Source organism: Moschus berezovskii, chromosome 7, assembly GCF_049115385.1.
Source record: "Moschus berezovskii isolate FMDL1 chromosome 7, NW_MosBer_1.0, whole genome shotgun sequence".
NCBI classification, from domain to species: domain Eukaryota; kingdom Metazoa; phylum Chordata; class Mammalia; order Artiodactyla; family Moschidae; genus Moschus; species Moschus berezovskii.
The window spans coordinates 6,554,791-6,578,679 of NC_142466.1; the positions used below are offsets into that span (position 1 = coordinate 6,554,791).

Here is a 23,889-nt window from a genome sequence, read left to right on the forward strand (position 1 = left end):
CTTGGCAATAAAAAGATCACACACTGCAAGACTTCGTTCACATGACACATTCAGAACGAGCAAATCCAGACAGACAGAAGTAGACTACCCCAGCTGTTGCCCAGGTCTATGGGGTTTGGTGGAGATGGAGAACGGGGAGTGAATGCTAATGGAAAAGGATTTGAGGGGCGGCCGATATTGGGAGGGATTGGGGGCGGGAGGAGACGGGGACGACAGAGAATGAGATGGCTGGATGGCATCACCGACTTGATGGACATGAGTTTGAGTGAACTCCGGGAGTTGGTGATGGACAGGGAGGCCTGGTGTGCTGTGATTCATGGGGTCGCAAAGAGTCGGACACGACTGAGCGACTGAACTGAACAGAATGAAGTGAAAACTGATTATGGGGATGGTTGCACAATTCTTGCAAATCCATTAGAAATCATTTAATTTCAGACTTTAAATGGATGAAGTATAGTATGTGAGTGATAACTTGATTAAGCTATTTTCAAAAAACACGTTTTGAAAAACAAGTTTTCAAAAACTTGATTAAGCTATTTTCAAAAAACACGTATCCTCAAGAGTTGCTGAATCATAATTTCTGGACACAGAGCTTTGCATTTTGACAAGTTTCGCAGGTTAACCCTTGCCTAGCAAATCTAGCACTGGTCTCAACATCTGTGAAAACACAACACTCAAAATCTTAAAAATATTAACCTGAGTGATAACAGCATCTCATTATACATGACCAGCTTTAAACTAGATTTGCAACAAGAGAAAGTTTAACTAAGACACCTATGTACTCTCAGGTAAGTCACATGGAGGGAAAAATTATCTCTCGGTGCACCAGACTGTCCCAGATATAAGATGCTCAAATATTTGTGAAATAAAAATGCCAAAGGTGTTCCTCTGAGATCACATAGGTATTTTCAGAACACAATCTACAAAGAAGAGAAAAATATGTAAAACATCCGTACTAAAAGAAATGTGCTGTTTTGTGTATTTTTTTGCTAAAATGAGAGCCAAAATACTGAAGCACATTCATGGAGCTCCCTCTGGTGGCTTAATAACCACTCCTTTTCTTTTAGAAAACAGCTGTAATTATTACAGAAACTGGAACAAAGAAAGTTTTCAGGATGTGCAGGAGCACTGGCAGTCTCAAACAGGAAAGTGCAATGATCGCCTTCTGCTGTCAGAGCTGCCCTGAGCCTGCTGAGTGCGGACACACTGAGGAGGGCAAGGCAGCCTGGCCCAGGGTGAGACTGAGTGGTGAGCAGCAGTCACACTGTGAACAGACTCGGCAGGCAGGCGGAGAAGATGTGATGGTGATAGTGACCAGGAGTCAGCAGTGACTCTAATAGTGTGTAGTGAGAAAAGGACCCACAGTCTGGGGAGGCCACGTGGCCCAGCACACACAGTTACACACAATGATGCTGAGAAGCCCAGCAGACACCCACTAAAAGATGCAAGGACAGGACGAGTCTGGAGCTCGGGAAAGGAGTCCAGGCTTGAGATGCAGATCGGGGTGTGGGTTTACAGGTGCTGTCAGAGAGCGAGGACGTCCGGAGGGTGTCCACGGCCGGCCTCCTGAACCACCTGAGCATCCGAGTCAGGGACACGTGGAGGAACTCACACAGGAAGCGAGAAGAGCAGGTAGGCAGGGAGGGAGACAGTCAGCAGAGTGGGATACTCTGGACTCAAGTGAACAAAAAGTTTAAAAAAGAGGGGTAAACAAGTGAACTGAAACTGAGGCAGAGGAAGAAGATACCTGACCACTGGATGGAACCACTGGGGCTCCCGGAAGTCCTTGCCAGGAGCAGTGACCCAACAGCTGTGACAGAGCAAGCTCTTGGGAGAAGGGGTTCAAGAGAGAAGGGGAAACAAGGAAGCGGAGACATTAAGACAAGGCTTCGGGAAGTTCTGCCATTAAAGGAGCAGAGATCCAGGGAAGTGGCTGGAGGCAGACATGGGAGAGAAGGAAGGGTTTCCTTAAGAAGGCTGAAGATATGATATGGACGGTCACCCACCAGGCTCCTGTGTCCATGGGATTCTCCGGGCAAGAATACTGGAGTGGGTTACCATTCCCTTCTCCGGGGGATCTTCCTGACCCAGGGATTGAACTTAGGTCTCCTGCATTGCAGGCAGATTCTTTACCATCTGAACCACCAAGGAGCCCGTTTGTTTGCTAACAGGAATGATTAAGGCCAGAGGAAAAATACGATACAGAAGAGTGAAGTCCTTTAAAAGACAAAAATAGTAAGAGATGGCATACAAATGGCAAGGTCAACTCTAGATCAAAACAGATCCTCCAAGTATAAGGAAGAAAGCAGGAGACTGGCAACAGGTAGGACTGACAGGCAGAAGTGCTGCTGAGTGTGGGCAATCTTCCTCTACTTGGTTCTTTTTCTCAATGAAATAGGAAGCAACGTTCATCACCCTGAGGGGATAAACAAGGAAAAGGTAGGAGATAACCGTCTAGAAAGTAGGAGAGGAACTGGCTTGCGGAAACATGATGGGGCGGGGCCACAGTGCGCACCTGACACTGTAGGTTTAAACTTTTTTTTAATGTTCCTCTCCCACAGAGTCCCAAAGACTGTTCTATACACCTGTGTCTCTTTTGCTGTCTCATATACAGGGTTAAGGTTACCATCTTCCTAAATTCCATATATATGCGTTAGTATACTGTACTGATGTTTTTCTTTCTGGCTTACTTCACTCTCTATAATTGGCTCCAATTTCATCCACCTCATTAGAACTGATTCAAATGCATTCTTTACAATGGCTGAAAAATACTCCATTGTGTGTATGTACCAAAGCTTTCTTATCCATTCATCTGCAGATGGACATCTAGGTTGCTTCCATGTCCTGGCTATTATAAACAGTGCTGCAATGAACATTGGAATACATATGTCTCTTTCAATTCTGGTTTCCTCGGTGTGTATGCCCAGGAGTGCAATTGCTGGATCATATGGCAGCTCTATTTCCAGTTTTTTGAGGAGTCTCCACACTGTTCTCCATAGTGGCTGGACTAGTTTGCATTCCCACCAACAGTGTAAGATGGTTCCCTTTTCTCCACACCCTCTCCAGCATTTATTGCATGTAGACTTTTGGATAGCAGCCATTCCGACTGGTGTGAAATGGTATCTCATTGTGGTTTTGATTTGCATTTCTCTGATTATGAGGGATGTTGAGCATTTTTTCATGTGTTTGTTAGCCATCTGTATGTCTTCTTTGGAGAAATGTCTGTTTAGTTCTTTGGCCCATTTTTTGATTGGGTCATTTATTTTTCTGGAATTGAGCTGCAGGAGCTGCTTGTATATTTTGGAGATTAATCCTTTATCAGTTGCTTCATTTGCTATTATTTTCTCCCATTCTGAAGGCTGTCTTTTCACCTTGCTTAGAGTTTCCTTTGCTGTGCAGAAGCTTTTGATTTTAATTAGGTCCCATTTGTTTATTTTTGCTTTTATTTCCAATATTCTGGGAGGTGGGTCTTGGAGGATCCTGCTGTGATTTATGTCGGAGAGTGTTTTGCCTACGTTCTCCTCTAGGAGTTTTATAGTTTCTGGTCTTACATTTAGCTCTCTAATCCATTTTGAGTTTATTTTGGTGTATGGTGTTAGGAAGTGTTCTAGTTTCATTCTTTTAAAAGTGGCTGACCAGTTTTCCCAGCACCACTTGTTAAAGACATTGTCTTTTCTCCATTTTATATTCTTGCCTCCTTTGTCGAAGATAAGGTGTCCATAGGTGTGTGGATTTATCTCTGGGCTTTCTATTTTGTTCCATTGATCTATACTTCTGTCTTTATGCCAGTACCATACTGTCTTGATGACTGTGGCTTTGTAGTAGAGCCTGAAGTCCGGCAGGTTAATTCCTCCAGTTCCATTCTTCTTCTTCAAGATTGCTTTGGCTGCTGCTGCTGCTGCTGCGTCACTCCAGTCGTGTCTGACTCTGTGTGCTTTGGCTATTTGAGGTTTTCTGTATTTCCATACAAATTGTGAGATTATTTGTTCTAGTTCTGTGAAAAATATCGTTGGTAGCTTGATAGGGATTGCATTGAATGTATAAATTACTTTGGGTAGTATACTCATTTTTACAATATTTATTCTTCCAATCCACGAACACGGTATATTTCTCCATCTATTAGTGTCCTCTTTGATTACTTTCACTAGTGTTTTATAGTTTTCTATGTACAAATCTTTTGTTTCCTTAGGTAGATATATTCATTTCACCCCAAAACAATGAATTTCACCTTTTTCTCAAGTGCACACGGAACCTTTTCCAGGATAGATCACATTCTGGGCCATAAATCTAGCCTTGGTAAATTCAAGAAAACTGAAATCATTCCAAGCATCTTTTCTGACCACAATGCAGTAAGATTAGATCTCAATTACGGGAGAAAAACTATTAAAAATGCCAACATATGGAGGCTGAACAACACGCTGCTGAATAATGAACAAATCATAGAAGAAATCAAAAGAGAAATCAAAATATGCATAGAAATGAATGAAAATGAAAACACAACAACCCAAAACCTCTGGGACACTGTAAAAGCAGTGCTAAGGGGGAAGTTCATAGCAATACAGGCACACCTCAAGAAACAAGAAAAAAGTCAACTAAATAACCTAACTCTACACCTAAAGAAACTAGAAAAGGAAGAAATGAAGAACCCCAGGGTCAGTAGAAGGAAAGAAATGGTAAAAATTAGGGCAGAGATAAATGCAAAAGAAACAAAAGAGACCATAGCAAAAATCAACAAAGCCAAAAGCTGGTTCTTTGAGAAGGTAAAGAAAATTGACAAACCACTAGCCAGACTCATCAAGAAACAAAGGGAGAAGAACCAAATCAATAAAATTAGAAATGAAAATGGAGAGATCACAACTGACAACACAGAAATACAAAGATTATTAGAGATTACTATCAGCAATTATATGGCAATAAAATGAATAACCTGGAAGAAATAGACAAATTCCTAGAAAAGTACACCTTGCCAAAACTGAACCAGGAAGAAATAGAAAATCTGAATAGACCCATCACAAGCATGGAACTAGAGGATGTAATCAGAAATCTTCCAGCAAACAAAAGCCCAGGTCCAGATGGCTTCACAGCTGAATTCTACCAAAAATTTAGAGAAGAGCTAACACCTGTTCTACTCAAACTCTTCCAGAAACTTGCTGAGGAAGGGAAACTTCCAAACTCATTCTATGAGGCCACCATCACCCTAATCCCAAAACCTGGTAAAGATCCCACAAAAAAAGAAAACTACAGGCCAACATCACTGATGAACATAGATGCAAAAATCCTTAACAAAATTCTAGCAATCAGAACCCAACCACACATTAAGAAGATCATACATCATGACCAAGTGGGCTTTATCCCAGGAATGCAAGGATTCTTCAATATCCTCAAATCAATCAATGTAATACACCACATTAACAAACTGAAAAATAAAAATCATATGATTATCTCAATAGATGCAGAGAAAACCTTTGACAAAATACAACATCCATTTATGATAAAAACCCTCCAGAAAGTGGGAATAGAAGGGACATATCTCAACATAATAAAAGCTATACATGTAGGTTTAAACTTGAAGTGAGAATGTCAGAGCGCTGCAGGTTTCCTCCAACCACACCCACTGGGCGGGGCAATCAAAAGCTTTCCAAACTATTACAACCAGAGAACATGAAATTAAATCTGGAAAAGGAAAATAAAAACAAAGACGGGATGGACAAAGATAAAACCAGGTAAGACCCATGGATCCAAACAGAACAAAGACATTTTCAAGGCAGGTTCTCAGAGACTAAGCTGGAAACACAGGAAGCAGTGGTCAGAGTGGGGTCCCTGTAATTGAGACTAGGAAGTAGGTGTTCTTCCTGATGACAAATGACAAATGTGATGGCATGCCACAGGGGAGAGATCCAAAGTGAGGCAGGAGACAAGATCATCAAAGAGAACAATCAGAAAACAAAAAGGCAGTGCACCACCAAAAGGACCATCGTCTCAAGACACTGAAGTCACCAAGAACCGTGACATCGCTGCAAAGAGGGAGGAGCAGCATGTGACTCAAAGCCTGGTGGCAGGGCTTAGGAAGCCAGGGCAAGTCCAGCAATGACATCAAGGAACACAACGCTATCGTCCTCCTCCAGACCCAGCAGGACTGAGGGACTAGAGAGAAAATGGTCCCCAAGAGAGCTGCACAACAGTGTGTGTGACAAGCCAGGTTTTAGAGTAAAAAAGGTGCAGAGAGCTTGACAAGTTGAGAATGCAGGGGATCCTGCTGACCATGGACTAGCTGAGGGCTCTGTGGAATAGTTCGGGCACTTGGCAGAGGGAGGGGCTGGAGCACGGTAGGACCAGAGCCTCACGGAGCTGAGAAACTACGTAATGAGGGGATGCCAGGAGTCCTGGGTGCCCTGTAGTAAGTAAGGAAAAGAAGGCGAAGGGATATAATGGAACTCCTCCATTTAGGCCTGATTACGTAACTACTAATAGTATGATTATACAACTATTAACAGAAAGAGAAGGAAATGGCAACCCACTCCAGTGTTCTTGCCTGGAGAATCCCAGGGACAGGGGAGCCTGGTGGGCTTCCGTCTATGGGGTCACACAGAGTCGGACACGACTGAAGTGACTTAGCAGTAGCAGCAACAGAAAGAATGACGCGGTTGGGCCGAAGAGGAAAAGACACCTGTGGATATGTCTGGGGATAAAAGTAAAGTCTGATGCTGTAAAGAACAGTATTGCATAGAAACCTGGGATGTTAGGTCCATGAATCACGGTAAATCTGATGTGGTCAAGCAGGAGATGGCAAGTGTAAACACTGACATCTTAGGAATCAGTGAACAAAAGTGGACAGGAAAGGCTGAACTGAATTCAGATGACCATGATATCTACCACTGTGGGCAAGAATCCAACAGAAGAAATGGAGTAGCCCTCACAGTCAACAAAAGAGTTCCAAATGTAGTACTTGGGTGCAATCTCAAAAACAACAGAAAGATCTCAGTTTGCTTCCAAGGCAAACCATTCAATATCACAGTAATCCATGTCTATGCCCCAACCACTGATGCCAAAGAAGCTGAAGCTGATCAGTTCTATTAAGACCTCCTAGAACTAACACCCGGAGAAGGCAATGGCAAGCCACTCCAGTACTCTTGCCTAGAAAATCCCATGGATGGAGGAGCCTGGGAGGCTGCAGTCCGTGGGGTCACTAAGGGTCGGACACAACTGAGCGACTTCACTTTCACTTTTCACTTTCACACACTGGAGAAGGAAATGGCAACCAGTGTTGCCAGAACTCCAGTGTTCTTGCCGGGAGAATCCCAGGGACAGGGGAGCCTGGTGGGCTTCTGTCTATGGGGTCACACAGAGTCGGACATGACTAAAGTGATTTAGCAGCAGCAGCAGAACTAACACCAAAAAAAGAAGTCCTATTTATCATAGGGGACTGGAATGTGAAAGTAGGAAGTCAAGAGATAACCGGAGTGACAGAAAGTTTGGTCTTAGGGTATAAAATGAAGCAGGGCAAAGGATAACAGAATTCTGCCAAGGGAACTCACTGGTCATAGCAAACACCCTTTTTCAACCACACAAGGGATGACTTTACACATGGACATCAGCAAATGGTCAATATTGAAATCAGATTGATTACATTCTTTGTAGCAGAAGATGGAGAAGCTGTATACAGTCAGCAAAAACAAGACCTGAAGTTGACTGTGGTTTAGATCATCAGCTCCTTATAGCACAATTCAGGCTTAAACTAAAGAAAGCAGGGAAATCCATGAGGCCAGTCAGGTACAACTTAAATCAAATCCCGTGAATATACAGTGGAGGTGACAAATAGATTCAAGGGATTAGATCTAGTAAACAGAGTGCCTAAAGAACTATGGACAGAGGTTCGTAACAGTGTACAGGAGGCAACAAACAAAACCATTCCAAAGAAAAAGAAATGTGAGAAGGTAAAGTGGTTGTCTGAAGAGGCTTTACAAATAGCTGAGGAAAGAAGAGCAGCAAAAAGCAAAGGAGAAAGGGAAAGGTACACCAACACTAAATGCAGATTTCCAGAGAATAGCAAGGAGAGACAAGAAGGCCTTTTTCAATGAACAATGCAAAGAAACAGAGGAGAAAACAGACAGGGAAAGATCTGAGATCTCTTCAAGAAAACTGTAGATATCAAAGGTACATTTCATTCAAAGATGGGCACAATAAAGGACAGAGATGATAAAGATCTAATAGAAGCAAAAGAGATTAAGAAAAGAAGGCAAGAATACACAAAAGAACCGTTTAAAAGAGACCTTAATGACCCTGATAACCACGATGGTTTGGTCACTCACCCACAGCCAGACATTCTGGAGTATGAAGTTAAGAGGGCCTTAGGAAGCACTACTGACAATAAAGCAAGTGGAGGTGATGGAATTCCAGCAAAATACTAAAAGATGACGCTATTAAAATGTTACACTCAATATGTCAGCAATTTTGGAAAACCCAGAAGTGGTCACAGGACTGGAAAGTTCAATCTTCATCCCAATTCCCAAGAAGGGCACTACTAAAGGATGTTCAAACTACCAGTCAATTGCACTCATCTCCCATGCTAGTAAGGTAATGCTCAAAATCCTTCAAACTAGGCTTCAGCATCATGTGAACCAAGAATATTCAGTTGTTCAAACTAGGTTTAGGAAAGGCAGAGGAACCAGAGATCAAATTGTCAACATTCACTGTATCATAGAGAAAGCAAGAGAAATGTGGCAAAACATCTACGTCTGTTTCAGTGACTATGCTAACATCTTTGATTGTGTGGATCATAAGAAACTGTGGAAACTCTTAAGGAGATGGGAATACCAGACCATCTTACCTGTCTCCTGAGAAATCTGTTTGCGGGTCAATAAGCAATTATTAGAACCTTATATGGAACAAATGACTGGTTCAAAATTGAGAAAGGAGTATGACAAGGCTGGTTATTGTCACCCTGTTTATTTAACTTATACACAGAGCACATCATGTGAAATGCTGGGATGGATGAGTTACAAGCTGGAATCAAGGTTGCCAGGAGAAATATCAACAACCTCAGATACGCAGATGATACCACTTTAATGGCAGAAAGCGAAGAGGTACTAAAAAGGTCTCCTGAGGAGGGTAAAAGAGGAGAGTGAAAAAGCTGGCTTAGAACTCAATATTCAGAAAACTAAGATCATGGCATCCAGTCCCATCACTTCATGGCAAACAGAAGGGAAAAACATGGAAGCAGTGACAGATTTCCTCTTCTTGGGCTCTAAGATTGCTGCAGATGGTGACTGCAGCCATGAAATAAGAAGATGATTGCTTTTTGTCAGGAAAGCTCTGACAAACCTAGACAAGTGTATTAAAAAGCAAAGACATCACCTTGCCAACAAAGGTCTGTATAGTCAAAGCTATGGTTTTTCCAGCAGTCATGTACGGATGTGAGAGATGGATCATAAAGAAAGCCGAGTGCCGAAAAATTGATGCCTTTGAATTGTGGCGCTGGAGAAGACTCTTGAGAGTCCCTTGGACTGCAAGGAGATCAAACCAGTCAATCCTAAAGGAAATCAACCCTGAATATTCAGAAGGAGTGATGCTGCAGCTGAAAATCCAATACTCTGGCCACCTGATGCGAAGAGACGACTCATTAGAAAACACCCTGATGCTGGGCAGGAGCAAAAGGGGGCAACAGAGGATGAGGTTGGATGGCATCACTGATTCAACGGGCATGAACTTGGGCAAACTCCGAGAGATAGGGAGGGACAGGGAAGCCTGGCGTGCTGCAGTACATGGGGTCACAAGAGTTGGACACAACTTTGCGACTGAACAAAAGCAACAAACACAACAACAAAAAAAGTAAAATCCACAAACCCAGGGTGCCAGCTGTCACAGTGCCCTTCAGCTGGAAATTTACCCTTCACTGCCCTGCTCAAGACCCTAGAGTTGAACAGTGAACATATCATGCATGCCAAAGACAAAGAACTCCCCTACTATGAGGTTTGTCTTACAGCACGATGCACACCTATGTACCTAAACTTTTTTCTGTGCATTTGTGTACATGTATGTGCAGACACAGAGCAAAACCAGCAGGTGCCATATTCCAGAGAATACAGCAGCTACAGACATGAAGAAAAATGACAAATTCTTGCAACTAATCTATGTTTTTAGGCACAGCACCTACATGCTATAGGCCTTAATTTTCTTTTGAAACATGACAGACCATAACGTCATATCCCTCCACATATTTAATTATCTCATCATGAATCCTTAAATTCAAATTTTCCCCAGATTTTTATGATCTTTATCTCAGATGTTTGTTTATTTTACGCAAAAAAAAAAAAATGGTTCTGCTTAGGTTATTCAATAATGATTTCATTTATAATGTTACTTTCTTTTTACTGCACCAAATACTTTAGGTAATGTATCTACTTAATGTCTCTTAATGACTTCTGTAAGTCTTCTAAGTTTTAGAAGACTCGTGAAGCAGAGAACAGCAATGCTTTTTAATAACTTCATAAAAACAACCCTACAGACATCAAGATTAACTGCACTGAGCTGCAATAAAATAAGGTCAAATTGAACATGTTATTAATACACAGTTTGTAACATCATCACCACACCATACCTGTTTATATTTCTGGAGTGGTTTCCTTTCATGCAATTTTTTATCTACATATTTCTTATTTGTTAAAGGTATTCCATATTTAGCAGCAGGCTTTGTAATTTTCTGAGCAGACATAATAGAAGCCAAGCTTTGTCCTGAAGCTGGTCTTTTAGCTACATGAGAAAATAATACAAAGAATTATTTTCAGAGTTCTTAGTGTTAAATCTTTAATTTCAAAATTCTTCAACACAGAACTTTTTCACGTTCACAATCACTGACAGCATTCAGTTTGAGACTCTTCACTAAACATCTCCTTCACTCCTTACCACGTGTCAATGCCTTCATCGTGACTATTTTACAATAAAGCCACTTTCTGGAAGAAGCAAGAAGCGACACTCCTCTAAGATGTTGAAATTTCTCACATAGAAAAAGCATCCCCCTAAAACTGATGGTGGATGATGATTGTACACATCGGTGAATATACTAAAGCACACCGAATCATTGACTTTAAATGGGTGAACTGAATTTTATGTGGGTTACATTTCAATAAAGACGTTAAAAATAAATTTTATAAAGAACATTCCGTATCTCAGAAATTACTCTCAAAATCAGAACATAAACTTCAAGAGCAACTGTTAAACAATAATTCCATTATTATAAGAATTAATATTTGCTTCTTATATAGCCTGAGTAATACCTACACCTACAGACCCACTGAAAAACAGGTACTTTAAAAGAATCACTATAGCTTAGGGTCCCAGGAAACAAGTACATTTATGCACTGCTGGTAGTAGAAACTGGTCAAAATGTTCAGAGAGCAACGTATACCAAGAACAATGTTTACAGGGGCTCTGTATCAATCTAGGGGGAGGGAGGTGGGAGGGAGATTTAAGACGTATACCTATGGCTGATTCGTGTTGAGGTTTGACAGAAAACAAAATTCTGTAAAGCAATTATACTTCAATTGAAAAACAAATTAATAAAAGAACAATGTTTATTAATTGATGTCAAAAAATTAATCAGAGAACCACAAAAATATATACACATTCAGCATTATATATCAATATTAAACTTTTACTGAAGCCTAGACAGGGTTGTCTTAGAACAATGACAAACTGAACATAAACACAGACTAAAGTAATGAAAATGGAAGTCTACACTTCACATTCTTCAAAGAGACCCGGCTGCATTAGGCCTCCCTGAAGTCCTTTCCTCTCTGACTCCCTCTCCCTGCTCAGCCCTACTCCCGGCCCAGTCTGCCCTCCACCCCAGGGTTACACCCTGTCCGAGAACCATGTGATTGATCTCTGCCAACCAGCATGCTTCTTCTTTAGGAGGGAAATGGAGAAAAAGTTTAACTAGGAGTTTACAAGGGAATACTACCATTAAACTCTGTTCTTCAAAGAATATTTACCTGCATTAGAAAATGATCAAGATATAATACTGTGAATTTAAAAAAAAAATCTCTCTTTATAACACAACCCCAATTTCCAATCATTATGCATCTGTTTTCATTGAAATATACATACCAAATAAAACAGTCTGTATTAAGAGTAGGGTAATTTTTATTTTCTTCTTTTTGATTTTTATAATGACATATTACTCACACAATTTAGTGAATGCTTATAAAAATAAAAGCAACGTTAGCCATTTGACTGGCAGTTTATATTCACAATTGAAGTGTGTAGAAGATCTGAGAAACAGATACAATATATAACAGTAAGTTTTTCTAAACACATACTTCAACTGTATTGTGACAGGAATTAGGAAATGTGAGGAAAGAAATTTTCCCTCGGAGAACTGTAAGCTTCTTTTCGAAGACAGATACACAGCCACACCACTGGAACCTGGCTGCATATATTAACATAACCACATGCGTGCCAAAAAAGGGGCAAAAGGCACCAAAGCACAAACAGGAGGGGTCCCAGGAGATCACAGGAACAGTGCCCTGCACCCCCCCAGAGAAGAGGGAGGGCTACTCAGTTCTCATCTGGCTTCTAAGTGTTCCCCATTTCAGAGGTATGCCTCCCAGGAGGAGGAAGCTTCCTGCCAGGACGGGAGTCCACGAGGGGCTCAAGGCCAGGAACAAGACAACTCCTATGTCAGCATATTGGGTCACACACTCCTCCATGCAGTTCCTCCCACTAGGGAACCCCGCTCCACTCCTTGGGAGGCTCACCCACTGGGAAGACTGTGCTGACCCAGGGATTCCTATCTGTGTGACAAGGAGGCTTTGATGAAGATGTGACTTCTCATGAGACAAGAGCACCAGCAGGGACATGCTGACCCTGTCGTTTGTCTGTCTCATGAACGTGGTTCCCACTGGGCTGATCGCCAGGATGGCCAGCTTCTGTCGGCTCAGAGGATGAGCCCCAGGGTGTTTAAGAAGAGCTGACACATCTGACCTTCCCAAGAGAACATTGCCACACCGTGTCCATCTGTTATGGACTCAAGTTTTATGATATGGGATTCATTTTTATTAATGTATTTATACTCCCAATGGAGTAAGACATGCAAAGCACTATGCTTAAAAAACAACAATCTTCAAGTCTTAATATCTTACACAGATTTCAGAAATCCATCTGAAATGACTCCATGGGGAAAAAATTATTTCCCTCTCACAAAGATATATACATAAACAATATATAACCACACTGACAATCCAACAAATACTCCACTGCTGCTGGCCCATATTTAAAAGAATAACTATCCTTGCTAAGGTGTCAAGACTTCACACTGATTTACTTTTAAAGTATTTTACAATACTAAATATTTCTTAAAGAAAATTATTTTACATAAAGATTTGCACTGGAGCTTCCCTGGTGGTATAGAAGATAAGAATCTGCCTGTCAATGCAGAGGACATGGGTTTTATCTGTGGTCGGGGAAGATTCCACACACCTCGGGGCAACTAAGCCCATCCTCCACAACTACTGCTGCAACTAAAGCCAGTGAAGATCCAGCACAATCAAAAATTTTAAAAAATAAATTTAAATAAAGGATTTGCACCTAGGGCATTTTATAACATTTCATAACAATATTCTCAGAATATGAGCAGAATACATGAATAAGAAAGAAGATTTCAAAATAGAATTCATTTAAATGAAGGCAGATAATAAATGGAAACTTTGCTATTAACTCATCACATATCATAAAAAAAATTTTAGATTCATTTCCTCTGGATTAGATTTATCATACAACTACCTCAACTTATTGTATCTACAAATATCTCCAATATAATTAGTACACTGATTATCACAAACACAGGAAAGGATTCATGTTAAATTCCACTTACCTGGTAGAGGCTGTGCTCCAAACTTGGAAAATGTTTTTAAACAAAATTCTTCTGCAATAAGCTTAAATTGAAAGAGGTGGGGGGAAAGTTAGAAAAGATGTGAAATTTAAAAGTATCTAGCTATTAATCAGAATACATTTTTTTTCAGTCACAATTATGCTGCCAAATAAACTGTACTAAAATCTAAATTGTCCATTCATCAAATTTCTCTTATGTTAATTTCTTCCCAATCTTACCAACTTATTTATCATCTCTCTGGACAAGCTTTCTTCTAGAATTAATCAAATGCAGATATATAGCAGGAAAATCATAAAAAGAACATTTTTGGTGAGGAGTGAAGTCTAAGTGGTGGGTACACAGCAAGATGCCATGTATTTACTAAGCCTGTCTGTCCAACATTATAGTTGCTAGTAGCCAGCATCTGCCCTCTTTTCTTTCCATGGTACATATTCTGTGTATATGAGACATGAATATTTTCTTTTGCTGCTGGCTAGCTGAATTCCTGACTCAGTGGAAAGGAAAGACTGAAGGTGGGAGAAGGGGACGACAGAGGATGAGATGGCTGGATGGCATCACCGACTCAAAGGACATGAGTTTGAGTGAACTCCAGTAGTTGGTGGTGGACAAGGAGGCCTGGCGTGCTGCACTCTGTGGGGTCGCAGAGTCGGACACGACTGAGCGAATGAAGTGAACTGAGTTGAATTCCAGTGCTTCAGCCTTGAGACTATATGTCTGTCCTAACAGTTGGTATAGGAGAAAAAAAACTCAGAGAGATTGACTGAAGTCATTCTTTCTTCTCCAGTAGCTGTCAAAAACAATAGCACACTGCACCATAAATCTGTGCTTGAAAATGTTATTTGTAACAAAGGAGTCTTATAAAACACCCACACTTCAGAGACTGTAGTTATGTCCTATATTAGTGGCCTTTAACTGCCAAATTTTAACTGGCTTTCTTGCTTACTAATGTATTCTCTTGGTATTAACAGTTAAATCCACATCTATTTCCTGAAGATTATTTGCTCATATGGATATTCTGTTAAAAGTCAGAGGATATATGACACTTCCCTCTCATCTCATGAACATTTAAAGTAATAAACTATGATTTTGCTAGATATCTGATTCATAGAACAGTTTAATAGTGATCATTTAAATCAACAAAGGTCACACAAATTATGTAAAATAATCCCACTTTCAGGTAACCATACTTATATACTAATTGACTTGAGACAAATTTTTGATAAATTGCATTCAAATAAAATTCAATAAGTATTTATTATGCACCTGTATGCAAGTAGTAGAGGAGGAATCATGAGTCAGCAATCTATTCTATATACATATACATGCCCACACACAGTGGTTTGCAATCATCTTCTACTAGAGAAAGAGCAATTATAAAGATAATATACTTATATTAGCATAGTAAAGTCATATACTGATAATACTCAACATATATTGAGTATACTGAGTAGTTACTAAGTATTAGACACTAAGCACTTCACAAGCATTATCATTTTTGATTCTGGTAACCACTTCAAGACATTATTAATTAGATACATCTATAATTCCATTGTTCACAGGTGAGGAAAGGGAGGCAGACAAATGTTGAATAGTCTTACTGTTAGAAACCCAATTAGACAGAGATATAGAAAGATGGATACCAGGGGCCAGGGCGAGGGGGAGGGGAGTTACTGATTAATGGGTATAGACTCAGTGTTCCAAGAGGAAGAGAGACCTGGAAATGGATGAGGTGAAGGGTGCACAGCACTACGAATGCATTTAATTGTACACTCAAAACTGGTGACATTAATAAATTTTATCTTGCATCTATTTTACCGGAATTAAAAAAACAAAACTGGAAAACAAAACAACAGAAACTGAAGAGACAGAGGAATAACTTTGTGATATTTTGACTTATATTAAGAAATACATACTTGGTCAGCACTCAGTTCCTGGCACACAGCTCCCAAAATCCTTGAAATTTCCTCAGTGGGAAGCACATAAAGGTGACTTTTGTTGTTCAAAACAGGCCCGTTTGAGGTACACCAAAATTTGTTAATGAAGTGACATTTCGAAAGCACGTAAGGATGGAAACTGGTTGCCAGGGAAACCAACTCCCTGATTAGAGGGTTAAAAGTTCCAATGCTAATGCCCTCCCCTAACCAGGAGAGGAAAGGGGCTGGAACCAATCACTAAGGACCAAAGATTTACTGATCATGCCTACTAATGAAGATTCCATAAAAAACCAAGGAAAAGGTTCAGAGAGTTTCTGAATTGGCAAACATTCAACGGGGGATCCCAGTTCCTGAACTTGGGATACCTCCGAACCTCACCATTATGAACCTTTTTTCCTGGCCATTCACCTACGTGCTTTATAATAAACTGGTGAATGGAAGTAAATTTCTCTGAGTCTTGTGAGCTGCTCCAGCAAGCACATGCTTTACTACATGCTTCATAATAAACTGGTGAATGGAAGTAAATTTCTCCAAGTCTTGTGAGCTGCTCCAGCAAACACATCAATGGAACCAGAGGCAGGGGTCATGGGAACCTGACACGTAAACGGGATTGTCAGAGGCACAGGTGACAACCTGCCACTTACAAATGGCTTCTGAAGTGGGGGTGGTCCTGTGGGAGAGACTGAGCCCTTGAACTGTAGGACCTGATGCCACCTCCAGGTACACAGGGTCAGGACTAAACTGAATTCTGCCTGATGTATAAAAACTGCTATACACATGGTGACAAGAGGTGTCAGAAGTTAAGCAGTAAGTGTTAAAAGGAAACAGAAGGAATGCAAATACACAACTGGAAAGCAAACAGGAAGGGGAAGAGTAGCAGGAAAACAGAAAGGAAAGTGACTCCAGCACAGCTGGGAAAGGCACGTACCCCCCCAGGGCTGCAAAGAGCTCTCCAGCAAACAGAAGAGGCTACGCCCCAGTCAAGCTCCACAACCCTCCTGCTCAATTTAACTACCAAAAAAAAAACCATACCTGAGGGGAGAGAAACTTTTCAATGCGTTTGGCTATAAAACCTTTCTCCAATATGGAGTTGACTGATGGTCTATCCCTAGGATTTCTTTTAAATAACTGAGAGAGTAAACTGCGGAGATCGTAAGAATAATGCAAAGACACGGGTGGAAAAGATCCAGATATTATCTTCAGTACCAGGTTTTTCATATTGCCAGCTTCAAACTAAAATCAAGAAAATAAATGAAACATATGAAACATAAGTTGAAAATGTGAGTACAAACAATGAGAAATAGAGTCTTTCCTATTAACAAACAACAGAACTGCAACCCTCTTTCCAATATTTTAATCAGCACATGCTCTCCAGAGCAAGATTCACTTGGTTATTTACAAACATATTTAAAAGAAAATACCAGTTTCTCATGAAACGGTATAACCTGCTGTAAGATTAACTTTTACATATTCAAAAAATTGAAAGATGGAATACAGCTACTAATCAGAGTAAAGGGTTTATAAAAATTAACAATAACCACGATGGTAAAACAAGCAAACCTGGTGGTCTTCATTTAAGATCTGCCTTCCTGTGCCCCTGCTGTAGCAACTAGAATAGGAAATTAACTAGAGAACTAAAAGTCTTTGGGGAAAATGTAATAAATAAAAGGGTTAATTAATTTCCTTTTATACATTGCTCATTATTATTATTTTTAAATGTGTGATGCTCCCAAAAGCCATATGGAGTCAGCAACGTGGCAAGTATTCCAAAGGGGAATATAAACCTTATCAATGGAAACATATATTTTAGTAATAAACACAATATAAACTTTAACTGAAGTGGGGGCAAAAAAGAGGTGGGCAGTTTAAAATCTAAAAAGACGATTTCATTTTGAAAGTAAAATTAAGCTTTTGCAATCTCAGTTAAAATGGTTGTACACTTAAGTTAATATATACAATTAAGAAAACAAAACAGTATGAAGTAGGCAATGATAATTACACAAAGTATAAAAGAGTTCTCTTACATGTTGAGTTCTCCTAGCACATAAAATATGACATTGTTTATTAAGACGTGAGTACAATTCAATCGTCTAGAAATGTCTATGTACCTAAGAAGGAATCCTAAATGCAGAAACAGGTTATTACCCTATTCCTTCACTACAGTGAAATTTCGCTTACCTCTCAAATGATAAGCTCTTCATAAAATAAAAATTAATGACTTACAGAGCTTCATATGTCCACTTAAGGGTAAATAACTCCAAAATACAGAAGCAACTGTGACAGAACAATGCAAATGAAAAGATTTTTTAAAAATAGGTAGGTTTAGGGAATTCCCTGATGGTCCAGTGGTTATGACTCTGCAATCACTGCCATGGACCAGGGTTCAATTCCCTGGTCAGAAACTAAGATCCCATAGTGGTAGGGTGCAGCCAAGAAAAATAACAAAAAAATAAATAAAAATATACAGATTTAGACCTAAATCACTGTATGTCACAGAAAAACTGACCAATTTCTTAAAATGTAGATCTATTATCCACCAGGTCATATCACTCTGGCAGTCTATGCTCTTTTCCTTAAGAAAAATAAAATCTTAAGGTAATACAATGGAAGACAATGCAACCATGAAAAAACATAGCAAAAAAAAAAATACTCAAATAATATCAGGCAATAAAGACAGGCTATAAAAGTGCTTACACAATACAACAAAACTTATGAGGGGAAAAAAAACCAAAAATGTAACTCATTTTATAAATTATTCTAGAAGAAAGTCTAAAAGAAACAATTTACAAGTAGACATTACTGACTAGAGCAATCACTTTTGGTATTTATTCATTTCCTTATGGTTTTATTTATTCCCTTAAGTTTTCTGTAATAAAAATATATTACTACACGTTATGTTGTCATATGTGAAATGAATCACTAGTTCAGGGTCAATGCATGTTATAGGATGCTCGGGGCTGGCATGCGGTGATGACCCAGAGGGAGGATAAAGGGAGGAGGGAGGTGGGAGGGGGTTTCAGGAGGGGGAACTTATGTAAACCCGGGGCGAATTCATGTCAATGTATGGCAAAACCAACCAATATAATATTGTAAAATAATTTGCCTCCAATAAAAAATTAATTAATTACAAAAATATATATATATATATATTACTGTTTAATCAGTAGAGGAAGCATTTTTAAAAAGCAAGATTTTAATATGGAAAGTGATTAAAACTGAACCTACTTAGAACAAGAACTTCCCCTTTTTGGTAAATTATGTGCCACCTAAAAAGTGAAAATTTTAAAATACTCTGAATTAAAGACTACTTGCATTGGTAAAATCACCTCTCTGTAAATATGCTGAAAACTGTTCTTTAGATAATTTCAATTCTAAAGTCAAATAATTTGGATGTTTTGAGAAAAACTGCTAAAATGAAATTAATAGTCTGTTAAGCCAAAATATCAAATTCATTATGCAAGTTTAAAAGACAGCAGATTTGTCTTTAGAAATAATTTTCTAGAATGAAGTATGATGTATGATATTATAACAACATAATAACATGCATATATGATATATGCATATATGTTAAGGGAAAACTGATTTACATTTACACCTCAGAAAATACTGAGAAATTTACAAACCAACAGAGAAGAGTAATTCCTAGTACAAGTGGGTCATCTGAAAGATGGCAAATGAGTTTTTTTTTAAACAAATATTATAGGTATTTTTTGACATAATTTGTAAAATATTTCACAAACTTCTACTTACTGCATGTTTAAGTGTGCACATCTCATAAAGGACACACCCCAGAGCCCAAATATCACTAGAAAACAGAAAAATGAGAGATCTTCTCCAAGAATCAGAAATTACTTTAAAAGATTTTCACTTTAAGAAGACAAAACAGCTTGAAAATATTTTGTAAAAATGCGGGTTCCATAAAACGTGTTTTTTCAGACTTAAAATTTCAACCATAACTAAATGATGAAAGCAGTTATCCCAGATTAGAAAAATAAGTTGCCTAAATAATTACTTTAAGTGTCATTAACAAAACAATATTTAAACAAAATCAGTAAATTTCAGATATTTCAGTTTTCTTATTTTGCAAAAAAATCAAAATATTTTATTCAATCATTTGCAAAATACAATTTCTTAAATAGTATAAAGTAAAATACTGCTTTAATGAAGAAAATATGAATTTACTAAAAGTAAATCTGAAACAAATCTGTGACAACCAACTAAAAAATGTTAAAGAGTAAATACATTAATTTATTTTCTAATTTCAGGACTTAGTTACACTATCATCTTTATCCACAGTCTCTTCTGCTCTTTTATCTTAAATAAACAGATATTTTTATAACTAAAAGACTATTTCTATTTTTAAGAGGAAAAAAAAAACCCTTCACAATTCAGAGCTACCAGTCAAAAAAAGCAAAAACCACTGCTCCTGAAGTTGAATGTATTGGAAAAGAATAAAGCCCATTATTGAAATCCTAAAGTTATCTACCCAATCTCTCACAAAAATCTACAAAGTCAAAACTGTAACCCCATAATCTGTTTAAGATTCCACTAAGATAAAAAAGTAAATGTAAAAAGTCTTTAGTAACTTGAACACTTTATAAACTAAAAGCTATAAATAAAAACATTAATGATCTTATTAATGAAATTCTTTAGGAAACATCTGGGAAAATATGAATTTCCAAGCGTAATTAATGATGTTTATCCACTACAGTTTTACAGCATTTTTTCATAAAATCAATTTCATATAAATTCTTCAAGGGATGATTAAATCCATTTCAAATTTAAAGACTAATATTTTCATAACTGAATCACCCAAGATACTGAAACAGCATTAACATGTAAAATTACTTTAGCTCAAAGAAAATACTACTCTCCTTTAGAATATCCACTAATAAAACACTCCATGGACTTGACTAATCATCATAACTGATTTAAATACATTGCTCAGATGATGCTCTCATCCCTTCTGCTCAGGTCTGAAATACAGTTTAAAAGAACAGTGGGGCAGGGTGGATAGCAATCCTGAATACATGCATTACTGCCAGCCACCACTTCCTTTTAGCCTCGTAGGGTGCTTTCAAAACTAAGGTCAACATTTCTGGGTTGGGATTTTTAAATGAGAGTGTGTGAGAGAAAAGGAAAGGTAACTGGAATTCAGGGGCAGAAATCCTCTTCCTGACACACACACTATTCAATCTGTTAGCCATACTACGACTCAGTGATTAGGAATTTGGGCTTGGGAGTCAGATGCCTGGGACTATGAAGTCACTTCACCTCTCTCTGCATTTGTTTTCCTTCTAAGGAAAGGAGGAATGACAAATACCTACAGCTCACAAGGCTACTGTGAAGATAAAAAGAGTTAATATATACAGTGCATTTAAAACAGTATCTGGCATATAGCAAGTGTTCAATAAATGTCATTTATTATAATTCAATAGGAAGTAACTATTATGAAAAGACAAAGAAAGCACTGTTTCCCATTATAACTTAGAAAAGAAGGTAATTCTTTCTACAGTTCCTTCAGCAAGAGTGAAATAGCTTCTTTACAATTTCCCTCATTATATATTAAAAAAGTATATATACATATGAATACGTACATATGTGGACATATATATGTCCATTACTGATTTTGGAATAATATTGAAAGTTAATATAGTATAACAAAGAAAGATTTAAAGAAAATATTATACAACATGAAATAAGTGTCATTTTAAATACCTTTTATTATTATAAGGTTTATTTTCACAGATTTCAGGTGACAAGTAGTATGGGGTCCCTATGCAAGTTCGAGCCAGCTCTACAGTACTAGAACAAAAAGAGAATTATTGGAGAAACTTAAGATACTTAAAGATATTATAAATTATCACAAGTACACCATAATGGATTAAAACTTCACTGAAGACATTGTATCAAACCAAAATTTACCTATTAAGAACTCTAGCGATTCCAAAATCTCCAAGTTGTATTGTTCCATCTCTGGTTAAAAATATGTTCTGTAAAAGAGACGGAAAAAACCCAGACACATTGTTACAGTCCAGTCTTTGCCCAAGACAATGCTGACCCAATGTCTGAATCTACTTAGAAGTTAGTAGTGACAGAAAAAACATACCTGTGATTTTATGTCTCGATGAAGAATTTTTCTATCATGTACATGTTTTAGCGCCAAACATATCTGTACAAACCAGTCCAAAATCTAGGGGGGATAAATCAGATCATTTCTTTAAAAATTTATATTGCACATTAGTCTTTCCTTGTTCATTAAAATAACTCAGGAATATCTGGGGAAGAAAGGATCTAAATCCTTAAAAAAAGTTATAATTTTTAATTTCACTGTATTTAATGTCATTTACATTAGGTAGATATTCAGATCAACAGTCACATTACATGCAGTACACACACTACATTTAAATGTAAGAACTGCTCCTAAAGTATCTTTTATAAACCAGAATTAACATGGAAAGAAATTTTCAGAGAAGAGCGAAAAATGGAAATACTTTATATTTTAGGATAGTATGATGGTGAGTGACTTTTCTTTGTTGTTAAATATACCATTTTTCTACAAAAGTAAAAATCACGAGAGGAAAAAAAATCAAGCTAGACTACTGGAAGACACCTCTGATTTCTTTCTCACCCTACATTCATCACATATAAATACACACTCTGCAGTGGGCCATTTGAAAGTAAAAAAGCTGAATTTCTACCTCACTTCTAACACCAAAAAAAAAAAAAAAATCCAAGTAGATGGCATTTTTAAAAATGAAAAAATTGAAGTATAAAGCGAGGAAGAAAACAAAGGCTGATTTTCTATAATATCTTTGACTGACACAGGACTCTCAAAACATGATACCAAATGCCCAAGTCACAAGAAAAGTTGCCAACATACATTATAAAACATCTCATGAGAGCAGAAATGTGACTGCAGTGCTGGAATATGCGGCCAACACTCAGTCAGCACCTGTAGTTATAAAGAAACACATGCATAAAAAATAAGTTTTGAATGACTTCTCAACAGCATTCGTGGATTAAGACTCAATCACCTACATGCTAACTCACCTGGTCCTCTTGAAACAAAATGCCCTTCTGAGCATTTATTCTTTTGAACAGATCCCCTCCTTCACAGTAATCCATCACAATGTAGAGAGAGCCATTTTCTACAAAATATAAATTACATTCCTTTTTAAAAATGTTTATTGAAAGCACAGCTATATTAAAGGTACCTAAAGGTTAACTGAACTGTGGTGTTCGAGAAGACTCTTGAGAGTCCCTTGGACTACAAGGAGATCAAACCAGTCCATCCTAAAGGAAATCAGTCCTGAATATTCATTGGAAAGACTGATGCTGAAGTTGAAACTCAATACTTTGGCCACCTGATGAGAAGAACTGACTCATTAGAAAAGACCCTAACCTTGATGCTGAGAAAGACTGAAGGTGGGAGGAGAAGGGGACCACAAAGGATGAGATGGTCGGATGGTATCACTGACTTAATGGACATGAGTTTGAGCAAGCTCCGGGAGTTGGTGAAGGATAGAGAAGACCGGCATGCTGCGGTCCATGGGGTCGCAAAGAGTTGGACACGACTGAGCTACTAAACTGAAAGGTTTAATAGAAAGCAGCAATTAATTAAATGCATTCCATTAAACTAAAAACAGAGACAGAAATAGAAAGCAGCAATTAATTAAATGCATTCCATTAAACTAAAAACAGAGACAGAAGAAATGCAAAAGGCAAGGTATGTACACTGGTTGTACAGACTGTGTGATAACTTGGGTTAACAGGCAAGTAATTAACGATTTTTCTACCAAGAATACACCAATCCAGTGGAGATCAGTGTCCACACTGACATAAACATATCTGGAATATGTACAAAATGCAGACAGATATATGTGATTTCACTTAATAGATATAACTTCTTAAACATCATCTTAAAAAAACAGATTATTCCACGCATTTTTCAGAAATGGGTAATCTTGGTTTCCAGTTGATGATTTGCTTCAGGCACTTAATGTCAAATAAACACAATAACAGATGCTGTGACTCAAACGAAAGACACTCTCTACGCCCAGGGAA

The 23,889-nt window shown here is 38.3% G+C and overlaps 1 protein-coding gene across 9 annotated transcripts in view; it reads right to left on the reverse strand.

Annotated features, from left to right (window-relative positions):
- Window positions 1–23,889, reverse strand: part of NEK1 (NIMA related kinase 1) — a 160,198-nt gene that overhangs the window by 107,765 nt on the left and 28,544 nt on the right. For all 9 annotated transcript variants that reach the window (XM_055427998.2, XM_055428000.2, XM_055428003.2 and 6 more), the window contains 8 exons: window positions 22,876–22,973; window positions 21,932–22,015; window positions 21,748–21,815; window positions 21,541–21,627; window positions 19,573–19,627; window positions 16,855–17,055; window positions 13,871–13,931; window positions 10,598–10,749 (listed from right to left, as the gene is read on the reverse strand). In XM_055427998.2, the coding sequence (XP_055283973.2) occupies window positions 10,598–10,749; window positions 13,871–13,931; window positions 16,855–17,055; window positions 19,573–19,627; window positions 21,541–21,627; window positions 21,748–21,815; window positions 21,932–22,015; window positions 22,876–22,973 (806 nt within the window). The remainder of the gene's footprint in view (window positions 1–10,597; window positions 10,750–13,870; window positions 13,932–16,854; window positions 17,056–19,572; window positions 19,628–21,540; window positions 21,628–21,747; window positions 21,816–21,931; window positions 22,016–22,875; window positions 22,974–23,889) is intronic.